Source organism: Chelonus insularis, unplaced genomic scaffold (assembly GCF_013357705.1).
Source record: "Chelonus insularis isolate UGA/USDA-ARS -01 unplaced genomic scaffold, ASM1335770v1 contig_35_pilon, whole genome shotgun sequence".
Lineage (NCBI taxonomy): Eukaryota > Metazoa > Arthropoda > Insecta > Hymenoptera > Braconidae > Chelonus > Chelonus insularis.
The window spans coordinates 1,247,577-1,269,351 of record NW_023276524.1 but is presented as its reverse complement, the minus strand read 5'-3'; the positions used below and the strand labels follow the sequence as shown (position 1 = coordinate 1,269,351).

General features: G+C 28.5%; 1 protein-coding gene across 5 annotated transcripts in view; it reads right to left on the bottom strand.

Moving 5' to 3' along the window:
- LOC118067098 (growth factor receptor-bound protein 14-like) overlaps positions 1–21,775 on the bottom strand; it is a 395,959-nt gene that overhangs the window by 47,130 nt on the left and 327,054 nt on the right. For all 5 annotated transcript variants that reach the window (XM_035083655.1, XM_035083656.1, XM_035083657.1 and 2 more), the window contains one exon: positions 1,097–1,324. In XM_035083655.1, the coding sequence (XP_034939546.1) occupies positions 1,097–1,324 (228 nt within the window). The remainder of the gene's footprint in view (positions 1–1,096; positions 1,325–21,775) is intronic.

The following is a 21,775-nucleotide window of genomic DNA, read 5'->3' as shown; positions in this document are numbered from 1 at the left end:
CGATAAATGTATAATTAAAATTCTCTCATTCACTACAAGTTCAAAACAATTATTTCTATCTGTAATTAAAATGAGATACAAACTCTACCAAAAGAATGACAAAAAATGACATTCGAAAAGTATTTAGTTGTAGATGAAAAAAAATGCTTTGTTCTTTACAGTGCCAACTACTCATATATATTAGGTATGTAATTTAAACTTGAATATTTAATTTTAAAATAATTTTGATACAACAATTTATTTCATTTACAATTGTAATAAAAAAAATTCCGATATCTCTCTCTATACTTTTTAATTGAATTTTTTTGATGAACAATTTTTACAATATGAACGCGTGTAATATTTTTAATAATAATATTTAATAAAAACAAAGTCCCTCCCATGGGTGTATCAAACAATTAAAATACTTTGTGAGGGATGAATATAAATTAAAAACTCAACGCACAGTGAAACTTTACGTGACCTTATAAAAGGTAATTCGTAGACCTTGAGAGAAAAAAGAGAAATGATGAAGAAAATAAGAAAGTATAGAGGATCTGACATTGAAGAACAGGTTAAGAGATGGAAGGTATAATGTAGGAGGTGAAGAAAGAGTTAAAAGTAAGCGACTATACCAACGACGATGGAAGCTAGACATTGCCTTTTAGTTGCTTTTTTTTAGAGCTACGTATTAGTAAGTAAAAAGAAACAATGCCTTTGAACGAAATTCGCTTTATATTTTCTTTGTTTTTTTTTTCGCTTTGGTAATTTTTTCTTATCTCACCGGAGAGTACTAAAGACGAAGACGCGTTGATGGATTATAAGAACACGAAGAAAGACCACTAGAGACTGCGTCGAGCTTTAAGAGCGGTCTGAGCCGCTACTTGGGCGAGAGAAAAGAATAGAACCCCTAAAGAGTTACATAATGGGGTAGAGGCAATCCGTACCTAGTCTGCACTTCCCGGACGTCGTTACTTTAACCTGCCCTTTTATACTGAGAACTATTTAACGATAAAAATCAGTGAATAACACTTGAACATTTCTAACAAAAGTTTCAATAGAATAGAATATATAACCTTGATTTATAAAAGGGAAGAAAGTGTTGAAAAAGTACTACCTTGGCGAGTCTCATGGCTGTTAACCAACAAGTGCGTGATTTTTCACTGTTGAAAGCGATGACCTTGAGTCCGGATACTCCAGCTTCCGTGTCTTCGGCTTCAGCGTTGCTGGATGGCCTCAGACAGGCGCCCCACTGGAAGGGCGCGTTGAAGTACTTCTTTGCGTTCGGAATCTTGTATATTTGATAATCCGCCAAGTGTGCAAACGAAATCGGCTGCTCGTTGTCCTGAAACATTCAAATTACCATCGCAATTAAGTTACTTTTCTAGAAGAAGGAAATTTTAGACAAGTAATTCAAGTGAAATTTGCTCATTGTGCTTCAAAAATACAGAAGTAAAATGGAGGATGTTCGATAAAGTTTAAAAATTAATCCAATTCATCAGTAATTAAACTTCTTTACAAATGCGGAATGACGTTTTTTTTCTTCTGTATCTTTTAGTTAGGTATTTTTTTCAACTTTATTCAAACTTTTTTAATTTCTGCTTAATTATGGAGAATTAAATTTTTTGCCGACTTTGTTGATAAGCAGGATGCTATTTTATGAATTGGTAATGGAAAAATTTTCAAGTTAGACAACAAAATAGTACATTTCACACCTAGGGAGGGAAAGTAGTCTAGCTCAAACCACGTGTAAAATTACAACCCGAGCCGAAGGCGAGGGTAGTAAACACGTGGTTTAAGCTAGTCTAATTGTCTTCTCTAGGGCTGAATATGATTTTTCGTCATACCTGCGTGGAAAGTTCAACCCCTCTCCAATGGAAAAGTGAACTTTCCGTGCGGGTATGACGAAAAATAATTTTAATGAAATATACGAAAGAACACTGCTTTAAAAAAACACCGTCTCTACCAAACTGCAGTTTTTTATTTTGTTCAAATTAGTACACATGTCGAAGATGAAGATAAGTATGCTCCTTAGTAAAAGACATAGGTATAGTGCTAAGATACTAATTCTTAATATCATTCGTTATTAGATACAAAAATTTCTCAAACAAATTAAAACTATTTTTTCTTTTTCAGAATGCATTAATTGCAAAAACTTATCCAATTGTTGTGATTATTGATTCAGACATGACTGAATAATTTTTTATCCTATTCCAAATGAAAATCTCAAGCTCTGAAATTTATATCAACACGTTCTAGAAAAATTTACATCAATCATAAGAAAAATAATATTGACGTTCAAAGTATTTTTACAACAGCCATTTTTTTAAAAAATTTCCACTTTTATTGCTTACAATTAAATTACAACAAACCCTCACGTATAAATGTAGAAAAATATTAATCACGAAAGAAACCGTGTCTTGAAAAAATATTTGTTTTTGTCACCAGTAAATTCACACATTGATTATCGATGTGAGTTTCCGACATATCTGTGTATCCATAGAATGTAAATACATTTTTGCAAGGTAAATCGATTGGAAGGAAATGACGTGTAGTCATGTTTGTTGAAATTGTATTTACAATCTCTAAGTAAGATTACAACTACAATAAATCCATATATAACAATAATATTCATTCCATGACTATACATGCAGAATACTAAATCTAATAATTACAATAGTAATATTAGTATATATTTTAAAAATTTATTAATTACATTTGATTACCATTATTGTTACCTTCGTACATTAACTTCAATTAGAACCTAACACGTGAGAAATGAATAATAACAAGAGATATACCGTATAATAAAGTGATTTAATGGATAATTTTTTTGGTAGAATTCACAGGAAGATTGCACTTCAAAGTTGTTATCTTCATTAAAGTACAGCCAAGTATAGTATCAGCAGCACGTTTAATTTATCTGAAGTACAATCTCCACTTCATGACATGCAACAGTCAGCAAAACTTGAAAAATAAATTTTTTTAATTGTTTACCGACGTAACTTCCTTCGTTGATTTTTTTTTCTTAACAAATTGATCAAGATTCTCTGAGATCCTTACTTTACACTTGTTATAGTATTACACGACGGTGATATTTAATAAGAACAATACTTGAGATAATTACGAAATAATACAGCAATTTTGTGTAATAAAAGATTTCAATGAACTTAACAGACTGTAATTACTATTAGTTGCCGACTAAAGGAATTTTTAAGATCTCACAATTATTCTTTCAACAATTGTATTTCGATTGTTTTTTTTTTCTTTTTTTTCATGATGTTGAAGCAAACTAAGAATGTGTGAAGAAGGAATATAATTGAAGATGGGTTATAATTAAACATGGTCTAATGCTTAAACAAAATTATGAAATATTATTACTTTCATGATCATGGATTTATCATGAAATCTTTGAAGTATTTTTGAAATTAGTCATCAAGTTAAAGTGAAAGCAAACTGCATTCAGACAAAAGTTGGATAATTTTTAATTTAAAAAAATGCCATGCGAATGCAGAAGTATGACATCATGATAATCACATATATACTTGATAAGTGTTATTTACCTGATAGATATATCTAAAAACATGAATTATTTTCAATGCTTCTGATATAATTATTCCACTCATGCTGGAAAAAAATTAATCTGACCTATATTTCGGTTGAAACTTGATGGATCTTTGTTCATCATCCCAGCTAAATAAGGCAAGACTGAACATAGTTTTTTACATTAAATCTTCGTGAAACTTTATAAAGTCAAGTTTCTAAAATCTTTTATAACTTCAAAGCTTCGAATTGTTGGAAACTATTTAAGTAATTAATATTTTAATACTGAAATTGATATTTTCCCATGAATAATTCATTTTTTCATTATAAGTAAATTGATCATAAGCAGTAGTTATAAATAAATATTTTTCAAAATAGATGGATCCAATATCCAAGAAAATATGAACAATATAAAAGTTATAATGATACTAATATTTATTGGACTACTTTGAAAAAGTATTTAAACTTCAAAGTTTGAATTGAGCTTCAATATTTTATCAAGTACATACATTATAGATGCACGTGGTAAATCATGAACAGTACATATGCTGTTGATTTTTTTAGTTAACTTTAATAAACCATAAGAAAATTTTTATGTAACTAGAATTAGAAATGTAAATTTGTAGCAATCATGAACCCAATTAATTAATATTAAGTTTAATAACATTTTTTTTTTCAAATAAAATTCAAATTAAAATTCAAAAATCATATTTTATAAAATACTGATTATTTTTATGATACCAGCAGTTCAAGTTAATTTAGCATTGTCTAATTATTTGGCTTTGAGTTGAGTTGGCTGTATTGATTTTGAAATAAAAAATTTATACTTTTGGGCTAATTTTTCTTTTTAAACTCAAATTAATTCTTCTATGTACTTTGAAAAACAAGTGATTATCATTACATTCATTGATTAAATCAGAATTTATCTATTTTGCATTGATATTTAGCGTAATTAAATGAAATTTCCAAATGTAGAAAACTAAATACTATCGCACATTTTAAATTCTTGTAATTAAATCCAACGATTTCTGTTGTAATAATAATGATTTAACTTTAATGTGTACTTAACAAATATTAGAATTTTGCAAGCCATACAGCTACGGTCTGTGCATACGAAGACTCTCCTTAGGAAATCCTGTTGGCAAAAGTCGTTTCACCTAGACTAGGCGTCATTCGTTACATAGGAGATACGGGCCGTAATGCAGCAGGATAAATATTTGAAGATTAGCTTAGCTTAATATGCGCCTTCATGTCGGCTTCGTTTTTTTCAGTTATGTAACGATGGAAAGACTTATAAAAGGCGATAAGATAGTAAACTTGCTATTAAAAAAGAAGAATTCAGCAAATATATGTTTTAATGCTATGATGACAATTTGTGATAATGAGTTTTTTTATTTTTTCTCTTCTGCTAAACAAATTAAATAAATTAAGAAAAAAATGTTCATCTTTAACCATTGTATTCTTGTGGACTCACAATGTTGCTGAAAGCATTATGTGGTTTGCCACGCTTCGGTATACTTGTGATGGCTTGTCAGTTATGGCTCTTCATTATTACGCGTCCAATTTTGCCAAGCCACAAAGCTAATGGCATTGAACTACTATCAATTGAACGTTTGCAACACACAGACGAAACATTCAAGCCAAGCAGGTCAAGTTTTGATTATAATTTATAATTATAAAAATATATAAGAAAGCTTGTTGATCATTCAAAATCTTTATTTATTTGTAATAAAAATAAATTCAAGTTAATTCCAATGCAATATTATTGAGGAAAAACATTTCAATGACTTCTGATGCAGATTTTTGGATACAACTTAAATAAAATTTATTTCATTCAGATAAACAATTCTTAAATTATTCTGAACATGGAAAACAAGAATTGTAAAAACGTATATACCAAAGGATACTTTTGGTATAATAAAAGTGATAATAAAGAGAGGTGGGTTTTGTTTGAAAAATAAAGTGGTAAAAATTATACAAGGCTATTCTTCTTATGAATTATTCATTTTTATTTTTAACTAACAGCTCATATTAATTCCAGCTAATTAACATTGACTTGTTAAATATTTATCAATTAAACATTGTCTCAAATCAAAATGACTCTATTCTAAAAATAAAATCAATAAACTGGAAAAAAATATTCGTAATAAATAAAAAACAATATCTAAATTGAAAGTTTGCTAACATGATAATGGAAAATTCGTAAAATGTTTCCGAAGAAAAAGAAGTAATGGAGGGAATATAAAAGGTATACCGTTGATGTAGGTCAGAACTTGAAGATCTTGCTTCTTGGTTGAGAAATAAATTACGAGTAACCAGTGCCAATCGTGATGGCATTCACAGTAGTTTACTTTAGAAATTTACTCGTTCCTTTAATATCACTAAAAGAGGTATATTGTTATTTTTTCTTTTTCGTCCGTTTATTTTTATCATCAAATTAACCAGTTACGTTAGAAATAATTCAACAAAAAGAAGAAAAAAAATTCACACAAAAAAAAATCAAGAAATATAAGGTTGATAGGTGAGGCCTCGAATAAAATTGATCAAGAAACAGGTATTGAGGCAGGACAAACCGGTTTCAGGATACAATTCCAGAAGCCTAATTATCTATCCATGATTAAACGATGAGTCGACGTGTTCAAAAAGAGTCGAGATATAAACAACGAGGGTTAGTTAATAAATTCACGTCACTTCTGCCAGCTAAATTTGTTTGAGTCACTCATCAGTCGAAGGACGTTTTATCTCCAATGTAGACAATTCACAAACATTTCTTGTAATAGAATTGATTGGATATATAAATCAACGAAAAAATACGGAAAGTTAATGTATCTAAACTACGAAAAAAATAATCCTCCCAAATGAGTTACTTTTAGATCAAATCTATTCAAAACATCATTAGATATTGTTATGAACAATGTTAGTTAGATATGATGTATTAATAGCAGAACTCGATCATTCTGCTATCCAAATTATTTAACCATGTTGTAGAATAGCTTAACTTTTTTTAAGCATTTTTTAGTGGCCCAAGTTAATCAATTTCTCTTGAAAATTTGCACGTATTTATAGCGACATTCCATCTAACTTGGCACAAGGCAAATTTTCGTTTCCAAGATTTACTGATAAATATTAGTAAATTTTTAGCTTAAAAAAATGATCACGTCAGTACAAATATCAGCAATAATATTTTAGCATAAGCTAATTTCAAAATCGAATCAAATTTCTTTTCCATTGTAGAGGAATGAAATGCTAAGTTTTTTTTTATGAAGAACTAAAATTAAAAATTACTTTTACACTGGTTTTTTAAAAAATGATTTTCATGAGAAAAATTTTCAATATAATTTTTATGATAATTTGATTATTCTGATTTGAAAAATTTGTTCAGTTTGACGATAAGGTGTTAATTTCACATTAAGATAAAACAATAACTGAAATTTTGAACGTGCAAAGCGTGCTCTTCGCTGCTAGTAAAATAAAAATAACAAATCATTACAAAAGAGAAATCCCTTTAATCCTGATGAATAAGAGTCGTCGTCAACGATCTATGTATAATACGATATGTAGAAAGGATTCTGATGTTGCATATGGATACGAAGAAGTAAAAATCTCTCGGAAAACCCTCGAGGGTCAAGTTCTCTCTTGGTCGTCGAGATTAACCGCACGTTTGTAGGCAACGAGCCAAAGAAAAACGAGAACGAGTTATCTTGTTTTAGATAGAACAACGATTTTTGTCTATTTGCTACTTTTTGTTTTTTATCTATTGATTTTAAGATATGAAGATGAAATAAATCAGTAAAGAAATCAACCGCAGAGTGATTGATTGATCAATTAAGAACATTAAATATTGATTGCAAAGATGTTTAGAAAACAGGAAAATATCATATAGAAATTTATGCTCTAATATTTTTAGAATAAGTCAATGAAAACTTTGATTATACGTCTGATGAACATAAATTACACTATCATCACCTGGTGCCTTATATGATTACAATAATAATGCACGAGAACGACATGCATCATGCGGAAAGTTGATGATAACAATAAAGTAAGGTATACTTATTCGAGACCGTTACTAAGATTTGTGATATGGAACTCTGGAAAGTGTAAAATAGATCATTCTATATTTTCAGACAATGGAAAATTGAAAAAAAATCTTTGCACGTATTGCTAATTGAAATGTGACTGGTCAAACAAAAAAATGTTAGGATATGTTGGACCATCATCAGATTTAGAGTAAGCTTGATAGCTTAGGCTAAAATTATAGTATTTAACATTAAGATGTGATCAAAAACTACATCAAATTTTTCATTCAGAAATAATCATATTTTGCCAAATAGTAATTGGAAAAAGATTGAACAACTTCTTGATTCTTCTTAAACCTCAAACCCTGGAGGAATAAAGATGGCATATTACTAGCCTAAAATCAGACCAACATTTTCAAGTTTAATGAAATGTTTGGCCACGAATGCTTCCTACTGAGGCAAAGCACATAGTATCATGTGTTCCAAGGGCTTACATTCCTGATATAAGTCTTCCACAATCTTAGGAATTTCTGACATGATCCTTGGGTTAACCCTGATAATTTTCTGCTCAGAAGAATTTTGCTAACAGGGTATATTCCACTCTAGACACATCTAACTTCAAATAATTTTTTGACTTTTATTATTTCTAAAAGAAGTGTTATATAACATTCGTGTAGTAATATCTACACCTTTTTAATAATGTCAATTTAAAAAAAAAATGATATGCGTTAATTGAATTGGAGTTATTGTTATGGGCTGAATTTGTTACTAAATTCTATTGGCGAAGACTTACAAAGTATGATAGGCTCAGACAAGTCCAAAGATGACGGGTAATATTAAATTTGTTCTAATAATAATGGTGCTCTATACTGGAATTCTGAATCATTCATGGTGTTATTTCATCCAAGTTTTTTTTTGCCTTTTTTCATTCTTGTCTCGTTCTATAATCGATTTTACTTGACAAGATTGCCCTTCCAAGATCGTTTCTTACAGCCGATTGAACTGCATAATTTTTCATCTACAGCTTGTGCTGGTGAATCGAAAATTTTCCCATTACTCTTAAAAGTTTGGTTAAAATTTAAGATAATAAAATCTATTCCCACTATTAAAGTAAACCTGTTCAATCAATATAATGAAGCTTTCAATTGAAGAAATAAGAGCAGTTTCAGTACGTGATACTTAAGATCCAGAGAAAACGTAACTAGTTTTATTGTTTCTCATTTACTACATTTACGAAACAAAAGCAGTACTAAAGTAGAAAGGTTGTGAATCATTCAAATTACATCGATAAAGTTAAATGAGCTTTTCTCTTTGCATTTTCACTCTTTATTAAGCACTGATCAGTCAGTTTATTCATTTAACTAGGTATTTTATTTGTTTTTCTCTAAACTATTCAGTTTCTGAATGTTATCAAAATTATCAATAAACGTAAGTTTTTGTTTTTGATGAAATTACTCTAAAATATATAAATCATAATTAAAAAACTAAAACAATAAAAATTTATGTGCTTTCAAAACTATTTAGCACAATGGATATTTTTAGAGACACAAAAATGAAAAATTTAGTTTCAAATCATGAAATTTCTAAAAGAGCTTTATGCTCTCTAAAAGGAATCAGTGAATATCCAGTGATTGAATTGGTACTGACATTCGGTGAATAGTCGGTTAAGAAAGTGAAGGTGTGATCACATTTGTTCTGGTAAAATAGTAATTTTTTCCAGTAAGTGAGATTTCAACCAACACGTGGCTGGAATGCAAATTTAACATTTTATTTTTTGTTGCAGCAATTAATGATCATTCACATCTATGAATATTTAATAGTACAAAACAAAATAAAACATTGTTCTAAAACCGTGATCTTAGTACCTATTTAAATTATAGAAACGATTACTCAACTTATCTGAATGGAACCTCTTTTTATCTCCAACAACAACAAAAATAGCATTAAAAAACTCATTTTGTAACTATTTATCCAAACTGTGATGAATTATTTATATTCTCGTGAAGATATATTTTTAACATATTTGACATGTGCAATATGTAATATTATTTAACACCAATACCATTATGACAATTCTAGTAATTTCTAAAACCTTTGTTAACAAAAAAGCTTAAATTTTAATGAACGCAAACATTTCAAAAGGTGAACTTTTTACCTTTAGTCTTCTTTACAAACTGCAAAAACTAGATTGCTTTGATGTGAAAAATTCAAAAAGAACACAAGCAAATGCTTCAATTTACGTAAGTAATACAAGTCGTAGAAACGAAAACTAATCTGAATAAGCAATTTCAATTTTTGTAAACAAAATTAATGATGAAGAATTTCTAAATAATCGCAAATAATGAAAGAAATGAGAAAAAAAATGTTCAAGATCAAAATAACGAAGAATTTAAACAGAAAATTGAAGTTAAAGTTATAAAATTGTAGGTGAATGATAATAATAAAATCTCAGCAATTCCTTGACTCTCTTTTTATCGACTTATATATGATCATTTAAAAGAACTTCCAGATTTTCATCATTTTGCTGTTTTCTGAGTTCAAAACTTTGACTCTAACTTTTACGATTTACTAGTTCACAGATTTATAACATCATGCAAACTTTTCAAAATCAATCACCGATTCCTAGATATAACTTTCACATTTCCCGGTCCAAATATTTCTCATAGACCAAACTTTCTACACAAAAAGGTGATGCCATATTTTATCATTAATCTTATGTGCTGGAGTTTGTTCGATTTTTCATCAACATCCTAAAGTTAATCTTTCTCCATATTTTCAAGTCTTTTTATTTTGATGAACATTTGCCAATTAAATATGTCGAGAATCTGTTGCGATTTAAGATATTTCAGACTTGCAATGAACTTCTTAGGTATAGATACAAGTTGAATCACGAAAGTCGCCTGAAGTAATAAGAAAGAAATGTATATACAACATTCATTCCGTTCTAACTTCCCTTACTTATGTTGGAAAAGTTTCGCCGTACAAGGAAAAAAATGTAATTCATTCTATTCTTACAGTGAAGCACGGAATCAACTTCAAATTGACTCAAGAACTTTATAATAAAATTTGATCTTAATTCATTACATGGATTTTTTTCTTGGCGTTGGAAAAATTTATTAAAGCAATTACCCTATCAAGTCTCATGGCTAACGCCAAAATAATTATTGGAATTATAGCATACATGATGAATAAGATTAACGTATTTATTAATGTATTTTTTCAATTTGTTTAAAAAAAATCATTTAAACTAATCGCCACATGCGTATTTCGGTTGTACAGTCTCCAAATTAATACACTGAAAAAAATAAATTGTAGTATCAAGTAAATATATAATTGCTGCAGGATCAAGTAAATAGTCTGTAGTGCTAAATAAATAATTCATTAAATAGATTATTAAATATTTATTTTGATGAATTATTTACTTAACATAAGTGATTATTTACTTGATCCTACAACAATTACATATTTACTTGATGTGAAAAAATTTTTTTTTAATGTTTACTTATTATGAACAAACATCATAAACAATGTTTTCTTTTTAGATCAAATATTGCTAAATTCAAGTAATTAATGTAACCAAAAGTTTCGTTTTACTTCAAAGAACGAATTATGTTCGAATTTTGCTTAGTTAAAAGGATATGCAGTAAAATGTGTGGGTTTAAACGGACAACAATTGCTGATTAAAAAATAATGACTGAAATACTTTTTTGTTTGCAAAGAATTTTTTCTAAATCACCGAATTTTGTTACATGATATATAAAAATAACTTAAATATGTAAAAAGGAATACAAGAACCTCATTTGATATTTTTTTTAATACTTTTGCTATTAATTAATTATCAATATTTAATAACGTACTTTGTGTAACATATAATGACATAGTTGAAAAAATGTACTTGTAATGATGAAGTTGGTTAGTTAAACAGAGTCTATTTAGTTAGTTCTGCTTCGTAATGGAAAGAGAAAATAATGATGGTTTTCTCTTTTCGCCTAATATCGTGAAACCAATTGTGCAGAGAAAAAGACAAAACGTACATTAGGTTTAAAATTATAAAGAAAGTCATGACGTAGCATGAAGTTTTTACATGACTGTACCATGTGAATATGTAGGAAAGTAAGTATCATAGAAAAATCATGAAAATAGAGCAACTTAAGAGATGATAGAATTTATTACAAAATTATGCTTAAATGAGAAATATAAAAAGCGAATTATAATTACAATCTTCTTCATACACTTTGTAGTTAAAAACATAAATAGCTAGTAATATTTCATAGCGAATTAAAAGAACAAAGTAAAAAACGGGAAATCACGCAAATAGCAAAGTATTATAATAAATTATGTTGGATTTATCAGATACGTAAACTTGTAGATACGTGTTTATCAAAATATGCAGATCACGACAGAGCTTATAATTATTTATAGTTGAAATGCACTGTATTTATACTTCCCTTTCTGCATCATTTCTGTATATTCTTTATTCTAATCTAACTGTGCTCGACTTTTTCAGTTGCAACGTTGGTGTACATAAAATAATAGCTTTTTCTTTTTACTTTTGTCTCAATCAATATTTTATATTTAGACATACTCTAGCTGATCTCATCTAAAAAAAATTATATCATTGTTTTAAAAAAACTAACATAAATTTAAGATTGACTCTATCAGTATGAACATCTATAATAAAAAAAATACTGTAAAGAACATGATAAATGTTTTTATGTTTTTAACAATTAAAATTTGCATATTTATCCCTTAGCATTAATTAAAACAATTGTAGTACAATAGATAATAATATCATGAATTCATCAACACCTTGCTCTATTCATGATTATTATCTTTTATCTGTTCATTCGATCGCTTTAGATAAAAATGTTTAAAATGTGCTGTCGAGTAAATAAAATATAATAAGATCATCTACATATTATACTGATGTATGTCATTATTCATATTTTCATGTACACTGAAACTGTATATTGCAATACAAAAACAAATGTATCATAGTATCAGTGCTCTGCAGTGGTTTGGGTGCGACCTAAAAGGTCCACACGACCAACTTCCCAGCGGAAAAAATGAAAAAACACCTCGAATAGAATTCGTTTCCGTTCTTTATAACAAATGGAATTATTATAAACAAAATGAGTGTCTTTTATCTATTTGATATGGTTAGTTACTTCATTTCAGTAAAAGAAAAAATTATGCGTTAAAAGTACTCATATATATAGAATGGATCCCTATTTTTATTGTTTATAACAATTTAAAACTTTTCATTTAAATATTACCATGATGAATAATCATTTGTTAGTAACAATATTCAATTGTTATGGACACAATTCCATATTATTAACAATTATTATTGATTATTAGCGTCTTGAATGCTGTTTTCTCAATCATGACACGAGTTTAAAATTCTTTCATTGCTGATTTTGTTTTTTAAAATTGGTTTTTTCGATGAAATATTGTCATCATATTTTCATACAAGTATTTTGATCATTTAATATTCATATTTTTTAAAAGATTTTGAAATTTTGTCTAAAAAATGGTATAATTTATAAATTGCAAAATTCAGGTCGTTTTCAATTTTTACCAGTTTTTTGATTCTGCATAAGAAACTACTGTACCGATTTTGTTGAAAATCTAATCAGTTCTAAGTTGCGCAATTACGTGTCAAATGCAGTTGGTTCCACGTCGATATCATTTTTTGTTCTCGAGATAATCGAGGCGAAAAATAATTCCGAACGCACATACGCACATACGTACACACACACACACACACACACACACACACACCACACACACAGAGAGAGAGAGAGAGAGACGTCCACTGAAAAACGGTCATATTCAACTCTGGGGACCTTAAAACATGGATATATGTCAAAATTTGGGATTCGTAAAATCGGACCCATTACTATAACTTCCCACTGGGAAGTTAATAACGTGAATATATAATGTAATTTCTGTACTTCTATCAACATTTTATAACTCATAAATTCGAAAATTTACAAATAATAATGCATTCTATATTCATATAAGTAATTTTAGTTTTTCGATTTTTAAAATGTTAAATCATTTTTGGAGTTAATTGTAAAATAATTGTATTCTTCTTTGAACTAAAGATATTTAAATTATTAGAGTTTTTTTAGAGATATTTCATAATAATATAACAAAAGATTTTTTATGAACTATATTTTAATATATGTATTGATACATAGAATTTGCCATAGTAGGAAACAAAGCTGACCCATTCCTGGTCCATCAATGGACCCGTCTTGCTATCTTTGGGATGGGCCAATTCTATCTTTTATTAGGGCAATACAGTTTGAAGATTTTGAATATTTTTTTTCATCTAAAATACTAACATGCATTACTACAATATCATTTAAATGTAAACTTGGTATCAATTCTTATAGGTATCCAAAAATATTTATATTGAACAGACCAATTCTATAGGATATATTTATAAAATACGTAAAATTTTCTGATTGGTATTCAGATCTGTGGTACTTTGTACACAAAATTGGAGTCTTTGTCTGGCAATGGTTAAGATTTTAAAGCATTAATAAATATAATATTTATATAATTAACAAACGAATATCGATTATTGTTATTAATCATCGTTTCATAATATGAAAAACACTGACAAAATTTAACAAAGTTTTTATATTTACACTGTACATATAAATTAATATAGCTTTTCTTAATCGGTGCTACGATGTTATTAGAAAAATAACTCTCAGCTCATTCAGACATGATCGTCAATAATATATCCTAAATAGACCTATACTAAAGAAATGTGATGATAATAATAATTCAATCTATGCTCTAAAAAGAAGAAAAAATACCTACAAAGAATTAGTAATATTTAGTAGTTCAATGAAATTTTGAATATGTTAATGTTATAACAGAAATTTCAATCAAAACCAAAAATTCAAATGAATAATTGAATACAGTACAATGTAGCATATGTAATAAAAGCTATTCTTCTGATCCAATTATGTATAATAATGGAAACAAAAGTGTCTATTCGAGCGGGTAGTTTGCAATTAATTGGAAATAAACTCTATCATAAAATATATTGTATTCTTGGCATACATTGGCATCATGTTCTATGCTAAATATGTGAAGATAAATTAATTCATGTTTCAAACGAAAAAAAAAAAACAAACTGGAGGCCCAGAAATAATGAAATTCTATGCGTGTATTGGTAAAAACTACACTGACGTCATGGAGAGATTGCCTAACAAAGTAGATGGGATGGGAAATTGAACGAGAATGAGAAATGACAGGCAGATGGATGGCAATAATGATAGAACACTCGGGGAATGCATTTTATAGGGTTCCGTTGCTTAAACACGTTGCAGTTTCTGTTAGAAATAATAACCGTGTAGAATTTTCTAAATAATTAATCATTATCATTTGCATTGCAAATGATAAATATTGTAATGAATTGTTGATGAGAAAATTGTTTCAAATAAATTTATAGAATTATAGAATCACAAATTAATTATTTTCATCTTCAAACTTACAAAAAACCTTTCTCTGTAATTTTTTTAAAGAGCAGACTAAAGATTGACTTTGTTAACTAATTTTAAAAGTATTCATCATTTAGAAATGTGCAGGAACGTTGATTCTAACTTGGATAAACAGCTAGAATTATTTATTGTGCTTCCAAAGTTGCCAATAATGTTTCCACAAAATATTGACAACTCTGATGAAAAGACTGACCAATTTCTAGTCCAACATTGAGCTAAGGTTAGCTAGACTAATAGATTCTCCAATATTGCTGTTGGTCCATGGACCAGTCTTGCTTCCTATCAAGAAAAGTCAAATCCAATTTCCTTGAATATTCTTCATCATTTACTTGAACAATCAATGTCTTATAAGATGAACGTTCACTATGATCAACAAGAGATGAACTTTTGGAGGAAATCTTACTCTGAATGGATTGATTTATTTTAGCAATTGACAAAAAGAATTTAATGAATTTACAGTAAAATAGAGAACTATGCCAAAGAATTTGTCAATATGTTTAGCATATTGGCATAAGATAAAGAGACTAGAATGTTCAGTAAAATAATGTTTAAATATATGCATTTAATGCAAACACAAGAATGAAATAAATAACTCAAGATTATTGTTGTAATTCTTGATACTGAGTCAACACAACTTGATTATTTTATCACATAAATTTTTGACACTTAACAACACAAAGTGCAATCATTTTTCTTACAATCGAATGATTACCAATACAAAGTACTGTTGATTTTGATAAATATTTATAAAAATCTCAAAACTATTAATTTATGTCACTGAAAGCACAACTTGAATTTGTACGATGATAAGTTGATGGAGAGAAAGAGAAAGGTGTTCAACCACTTTTATATGTAAATGCAGCATGAGAGTTTAAAATACAATTTAATTGAGTAAAGTTTAACTTAATAGTTATTAGAAGAGCTATTATAGTGCAGTGAATTTATTCAAATGAGAAAGCATTAGTAAACGAAGATGGAGAGGAAAGATGATAAGTAAAGTCAAAGATCCCCTTGAACATTATATCGAGCAAGTTTTAAAAAAATTCTATTGATATGCTCAATGCTAGTTTTACTGCGTGCGTCTCGTGTCAAATTGTATTTTCACTTCAAAGCAAAGATGCAGACCGAGGTTTGATCATAATATAAAAATTCTTGCCACGTACAATTCGGAAAGAGGGAAAGTTAGACATCCAATACAATTCGAAGAAGGGGGAAAAAGTGAACGAGAATGAAATGGAGTCTCTTTCAAATTCGTTTCCAATTTCCGGCTGGTGAATTTCAAGCTTCTACTTGCTTTCCAATTCCGTTTATACCTCAATTTGTCTATGGACGATTGAGTAAAGGGAAATCGCGATCTTGTTTTCTTGGTGGAAATATAAATATTTAAAAGTATGCCATTTAATTTTTCCACAAGCAGAGGAAATCTGTATTACAGAAAAATAAAAAAAAAAAATTCCATAAAATAAATAAACTTCAATAAATTTTTTATTACATTTACAAACCGCTAAAACAGCTCAGAATTCAGCTTGTATTTCATCATCATTTTGTTTATTTAACCAGTTTTCAGATGATCGAATAGTGAAATAAAAAATACATGTTCATGTAGCATCTGTATTAATTAAAACTTTTATTTGTTTACTAACATTATTTTATTCAGTAAATAAAAAATTAATTTCTCGGAGAATGATAAACAGGCAATAAAAACTTTTTTAAAACGATGTAAAAATGTTTTAAAAAATATACAAGTACAGTGAAGGTGTAGCAACACGCCAATGTGGCTAACTTTACGAGAGTACCAATGTAAGATGGTCTTAAAATGTTATTTCGGCCGCACTCGAGAAATCCAGGCCAGCCAGCTCGCGCATCTGGATTTACCTCGCTCGTACAAAAATCCAGAAAAAAAATTTAAAAAACGAGACAGCGTACTAGTGCATACACATATCCTTGAACACACGTGCCGCTTTGATTATGACCATATGAAGTTTGTCTGCGAAATGGTTTTTTTTTCTTTAATTTAAAGAAAAAATATTATATTACTCTTCTATGAACAGTTTGAGATACTTTTAGAGCATTGAAAAAGCGTTCAATTACACTGATGATAGACGACAGAAAGTAGAATTTAAGAATTCAAATGTGTTAAGATGAACACATTTTCGGGATCCAGCTACGAATATCTTACTATATACAAACTGTTAAAATTAATCGCTTGGAATATTTGCACATCTGCTGTTTGGAATATACAAATAGTAAAGTCTATGAAACGACTGAAATTGATAGAAAATTTTCTGTAGCAAAATGAAGTTAAGAAAAGAAGCCACGAGACGGTCTACATTTTTTTCCAATTTACTTTCAAATCACAAGACGACGAAACTGCGGGCGTGAAACAGTTTTCAATTTCCATTTTTATTGGTAGCAATTGAAGACAATCTCCATGTTACGGTGATAGGAACGATAATTTTGTGCATAGAACTATAGAGAGGATGGTGTTGAATATGTAGGCAAATTGTATCGAAGTCTACTCTTCTTAAAACGTTTTCTACATCAGGTATACTTTTTTTATCTCGCTTTTGTCATTTTTTTTTAACATTTGAACTACAGCATTTCAACGAGATAAAATATAAAAAAGAGCAATCATCCACTGATAGAAGAATTCAATCCTGTTAAATGGACTTGAAATGGTTAATAAATATTGACTTTAGCTAGACATTTGAATGAATATTTGTTAATAGATGAATGATTTATTTGAAGACATTTTTTTAAACTCAATTAAAATTTATTAATAATTGATGACTCTCATTAAGTTTCAGAAATTAATTTTAATAAAAAAAAAAACAAATAAGAATTTATCATTCTGATTTATAAAAATATTGAACGATTTTATCATTTAAAAAAAAAGAAAACTAAAAAGAGTAACAATCACGCAACGGCAATTTCTAGAAACATAATCAAACTTCTTTATAGCTACTTTTTTACTAAGATAATATGAAGAAATCATTTCTCAGGCGTTTTATGAAATGCTTACGTTGCAGCTACGCATTGTATGTAATAGTGATACTTATGGAGAATAATGAAAGAAACGAATAAAACATAAAATATATATGAGAAAAGGAAATAATTTTAAAACGTTACTTTTATTTTATATTGGAGTAAAAGGACTTAGAGTACAAGAAAACTCGATTTAATTACAGTCCAAACAAAATTCACTACTGAATTGTATGAAAAAGAGAAGAAGCTAAAGTGACCGAAGAAAAAAGTGAAGTCTACGTTTCAGTTGCAACTTCTGTCGTCATGGCTTTTATTCAATTGTATCTACTCGTACTGAAGGGATAAAACGTGCCCTCCATATCTAATATACCTACCGCACTTACTACTTCAATTCTATACATTTCAAGGTCTCCAATTTTATTGAATCAAGTGTAAAAACGTCTCGCCTAGATCTACTCAAAATTTTTTGTAAGGAAGCTGATAAAGATGTAATTGTTCTATTGTTTCTGTTGATATTATCTCTTTTGGTTTCAATTAATATAAAAGAACTATCTTTTTTATTAGTAATTAGAAAGAAAAGCTTACTATCGCAATGATGAATCATTGTGTTAGCTCATGGTAACATTGAAAGGAAGCAAGATTGAATATTGAACCAGCTTTGCTACCTATTTGAGAATAACTTTATTGTAAGATTGATCTACTAGGGTTGGTCTTTTCTAGTCTTCTTGCTTTGTTGCTATGATTCAACAGTCCTTGCACCAGTTGGTTGTGATGATTTTGCTGGTCTTAGATATACCGAAAGCTGAATACTTGTATTTCTATCAGAATTGGGTTGATATTAAAGCCTTAGTACAGAGTGTTTGTGAACTGTACTGAGGAATATTGGTTAGGATACTCAATGCCTTGAATCGAAATCTCTGTATCATGGCTATAATTTGATACATGATCTCCAGAGTTGGATTCCATAAGTTCATATAAGTTAAATACTTTATGTTCCAGATCTTGTTAAGTCGATTACTAAATATATTTAATGGTTTGATTTAGATAAAAATTGAATGGTTGAATTTTGCAAGTAGAATGGAGAAGTATGCTATTAATCAAGTTATATTTGTAAATATGGATATCATATGGGTGTGAAAGATATGTATGAAGAATGAATCCGGAAACACATCTAGAGATGATGAAGATGTGCAGTAAGCAGTGTGTCCAGCACTGTTCTTCTTCTTTTGCTATTGCAAGAATTCAATTTATAGTGAGTGCTTGTGCTTTTCCTGGCACCGTTGTCATAGCACGGAAATAGCAAGCTTGTGGCTTGCACAACTTACTTCTGCCAAATCTTGCGGTGGCCGTTGCCATCTGACTGCACGTGTTACGTTAACCAATTTGACATAAAGAGAACATGAATATAGCTATTCACCGTTGAAGTACTTTAGAACAATTGATGAGGAGAAATATAATATCAGGACTGTGAGTATAAGCTATGCATAGAGATTACTGTGGTCTACAAGTTTGATCGAAGTTACAACGTACTAAGATATATTACTTGTTTATCATGCCACCACAAAATATGATTAATATATTCTTTGACTAATAAAGTTCCTGTGGTTAGTGGTGAGCCTCAGGTTTTTTTTTTAGAATTATGCAAGTATAATTGTTTATTCTTTAAAAAAATTGTATGATTCTGAACTTTAACTAATTAAGTTTATTATTATTACTTTGAACTACATGAGCATAAATTGAGTTCATTTTAAAAAATATAATTGCACAGTGTGTGTAGTGAAAAATATTAATTATTCACAAGTATAGAAACTCATTTCTTTCTTTTGAAATATACCAACATTGTATATATATGATATTGATCTTTTAACATGCATGATGTGAGATACAACAGACATGTAAGCAATATGGCCAGTTTCAGTTATTAATTTTTATCTATCAGTTTGTGTTTAAATAGTTTTAAAAGTTTACATGAGTACAGAATATGTCAATTTCTAATGTAAAATAATTTCAAATTAAATTTAAGAAAAGCTTTTATACATTTTTATGTTTAAAAGCATTTACAATGAAAAAAAAAATCACAAATGTAAAATTAGCTAATTTTAAAGAAATTTCCCTTTTCAAATGATTCAGAGCTTTTTATTTCAAAGTTATATATAATTTTCTCCATTCAACTTTGAATATTTGCCTCTTTTTATTAATATTCTTTTTAATTAAAAAAATTAATAAATTTTTTATGTATGACATTGGGGAATTAAAATAATAACTATAATTAATATAAATCAGAATATAGAATATTGGTAATTTTTATTTTCTGTTAACTAAATTGAATGTGCAAATACGTGGAATAATAACATCCTCCAAACTATCAAACCTGATAACGTTCAAAGTTTAGTTAAAAATGGGTATGCTGATGGTCGACAGAGTAAAGCTTGCTAATAGCTGATCAGTAGCACGTAAACCCATGTGAAAAGTTTGCCAATCTTTACCAAGCTCATATGGTCAATTATTGATTTTCTGCAATCTATTAATAAATCTATTCAATTAAAATATATGATACGTTGAGTAATTACAAAAACTAATTAATATCTAGACTATCTATTTCAATACAAATTGATTAAACGAAAAAGTTATGTATGGTTCGTAAAATATGAATTAAAGTTTTTCTGATCAGTCGCTTTAAGATCATCAGTATTGACTTATATTTAAATAATCAAGGTAATCATCCTGGCAAGAAACAAGACTGATTCAACATTAGATTAAGAGTGATTGGATTGTCTCAATGTTGGACTCATCTTGCTACTGACTAGGGTGATGGGTTTGGATGTTTATTATTATAGGAATGATGGTTTTTGTTTGATAAATTAAAAATAAGTGAATTTTAAATAACGAATATAGTCTTTATGATAGGCTTTAACAGTTTTCAGATAACGACAAAAAATGTGTCTAAGCGCTCGCATGAACAATTTTTAAATAATGAGAAGCTTTATCACGGAAATTAAGCTTCTTTGGCTTACTTTCTGAAGCGTGAGAAGGTTTCGCGTGCTGAGTAAATGAATTCAAACGACTTATAGAGTCACGGAGCAGACAATAACGAAGATGAAGAAGTGAAAAAGAAAAAATCAGAAAAACAAAGGAGGAAACTAACTTGAAACTTGTAATTTTCTATGGATACAGAATAACAATTCTCTTAAAAAAGTTTTCTAATTAAATTTTATGTTATTAGATTGATTTCAGTCAACTGAACTCAGATTCTAATTTAAAAAGTAAAAATTGAAAAATATAAATTATAATTTATAACAAATTTTCAAGTAAAAAAAAAATGTTCACTTTTTGATTTAATTTGTCATAAAACTTATAATTTAACTGATAATTGGTTCTTGTAGTATATAGAACATGAAAATTCCATTCAAAATACCCCTCTATCTTTAGAATAATTAGAGAAAATCAAAACAAAAGAGATTTTCTAAAGCCTCATTCTGAAGTTCATTATAGCTCTAAAGTACTTACTAACATTCCAGGACTTTCGTAATACGCTTATGCTGATTTGTTATTGGATAGTGTAAGATGAACTTTGACTAGTTTTGTCATTAATTTTCTAGTAGAATAAGAGAAATTACTTATCATGAAATGATTGGTTATTAATGGCGATTAATTTTCTGTACATTAGCATCATTAAGACTGAACGTATAATTAAACTTTTTATATTTACATTAGACATTAATT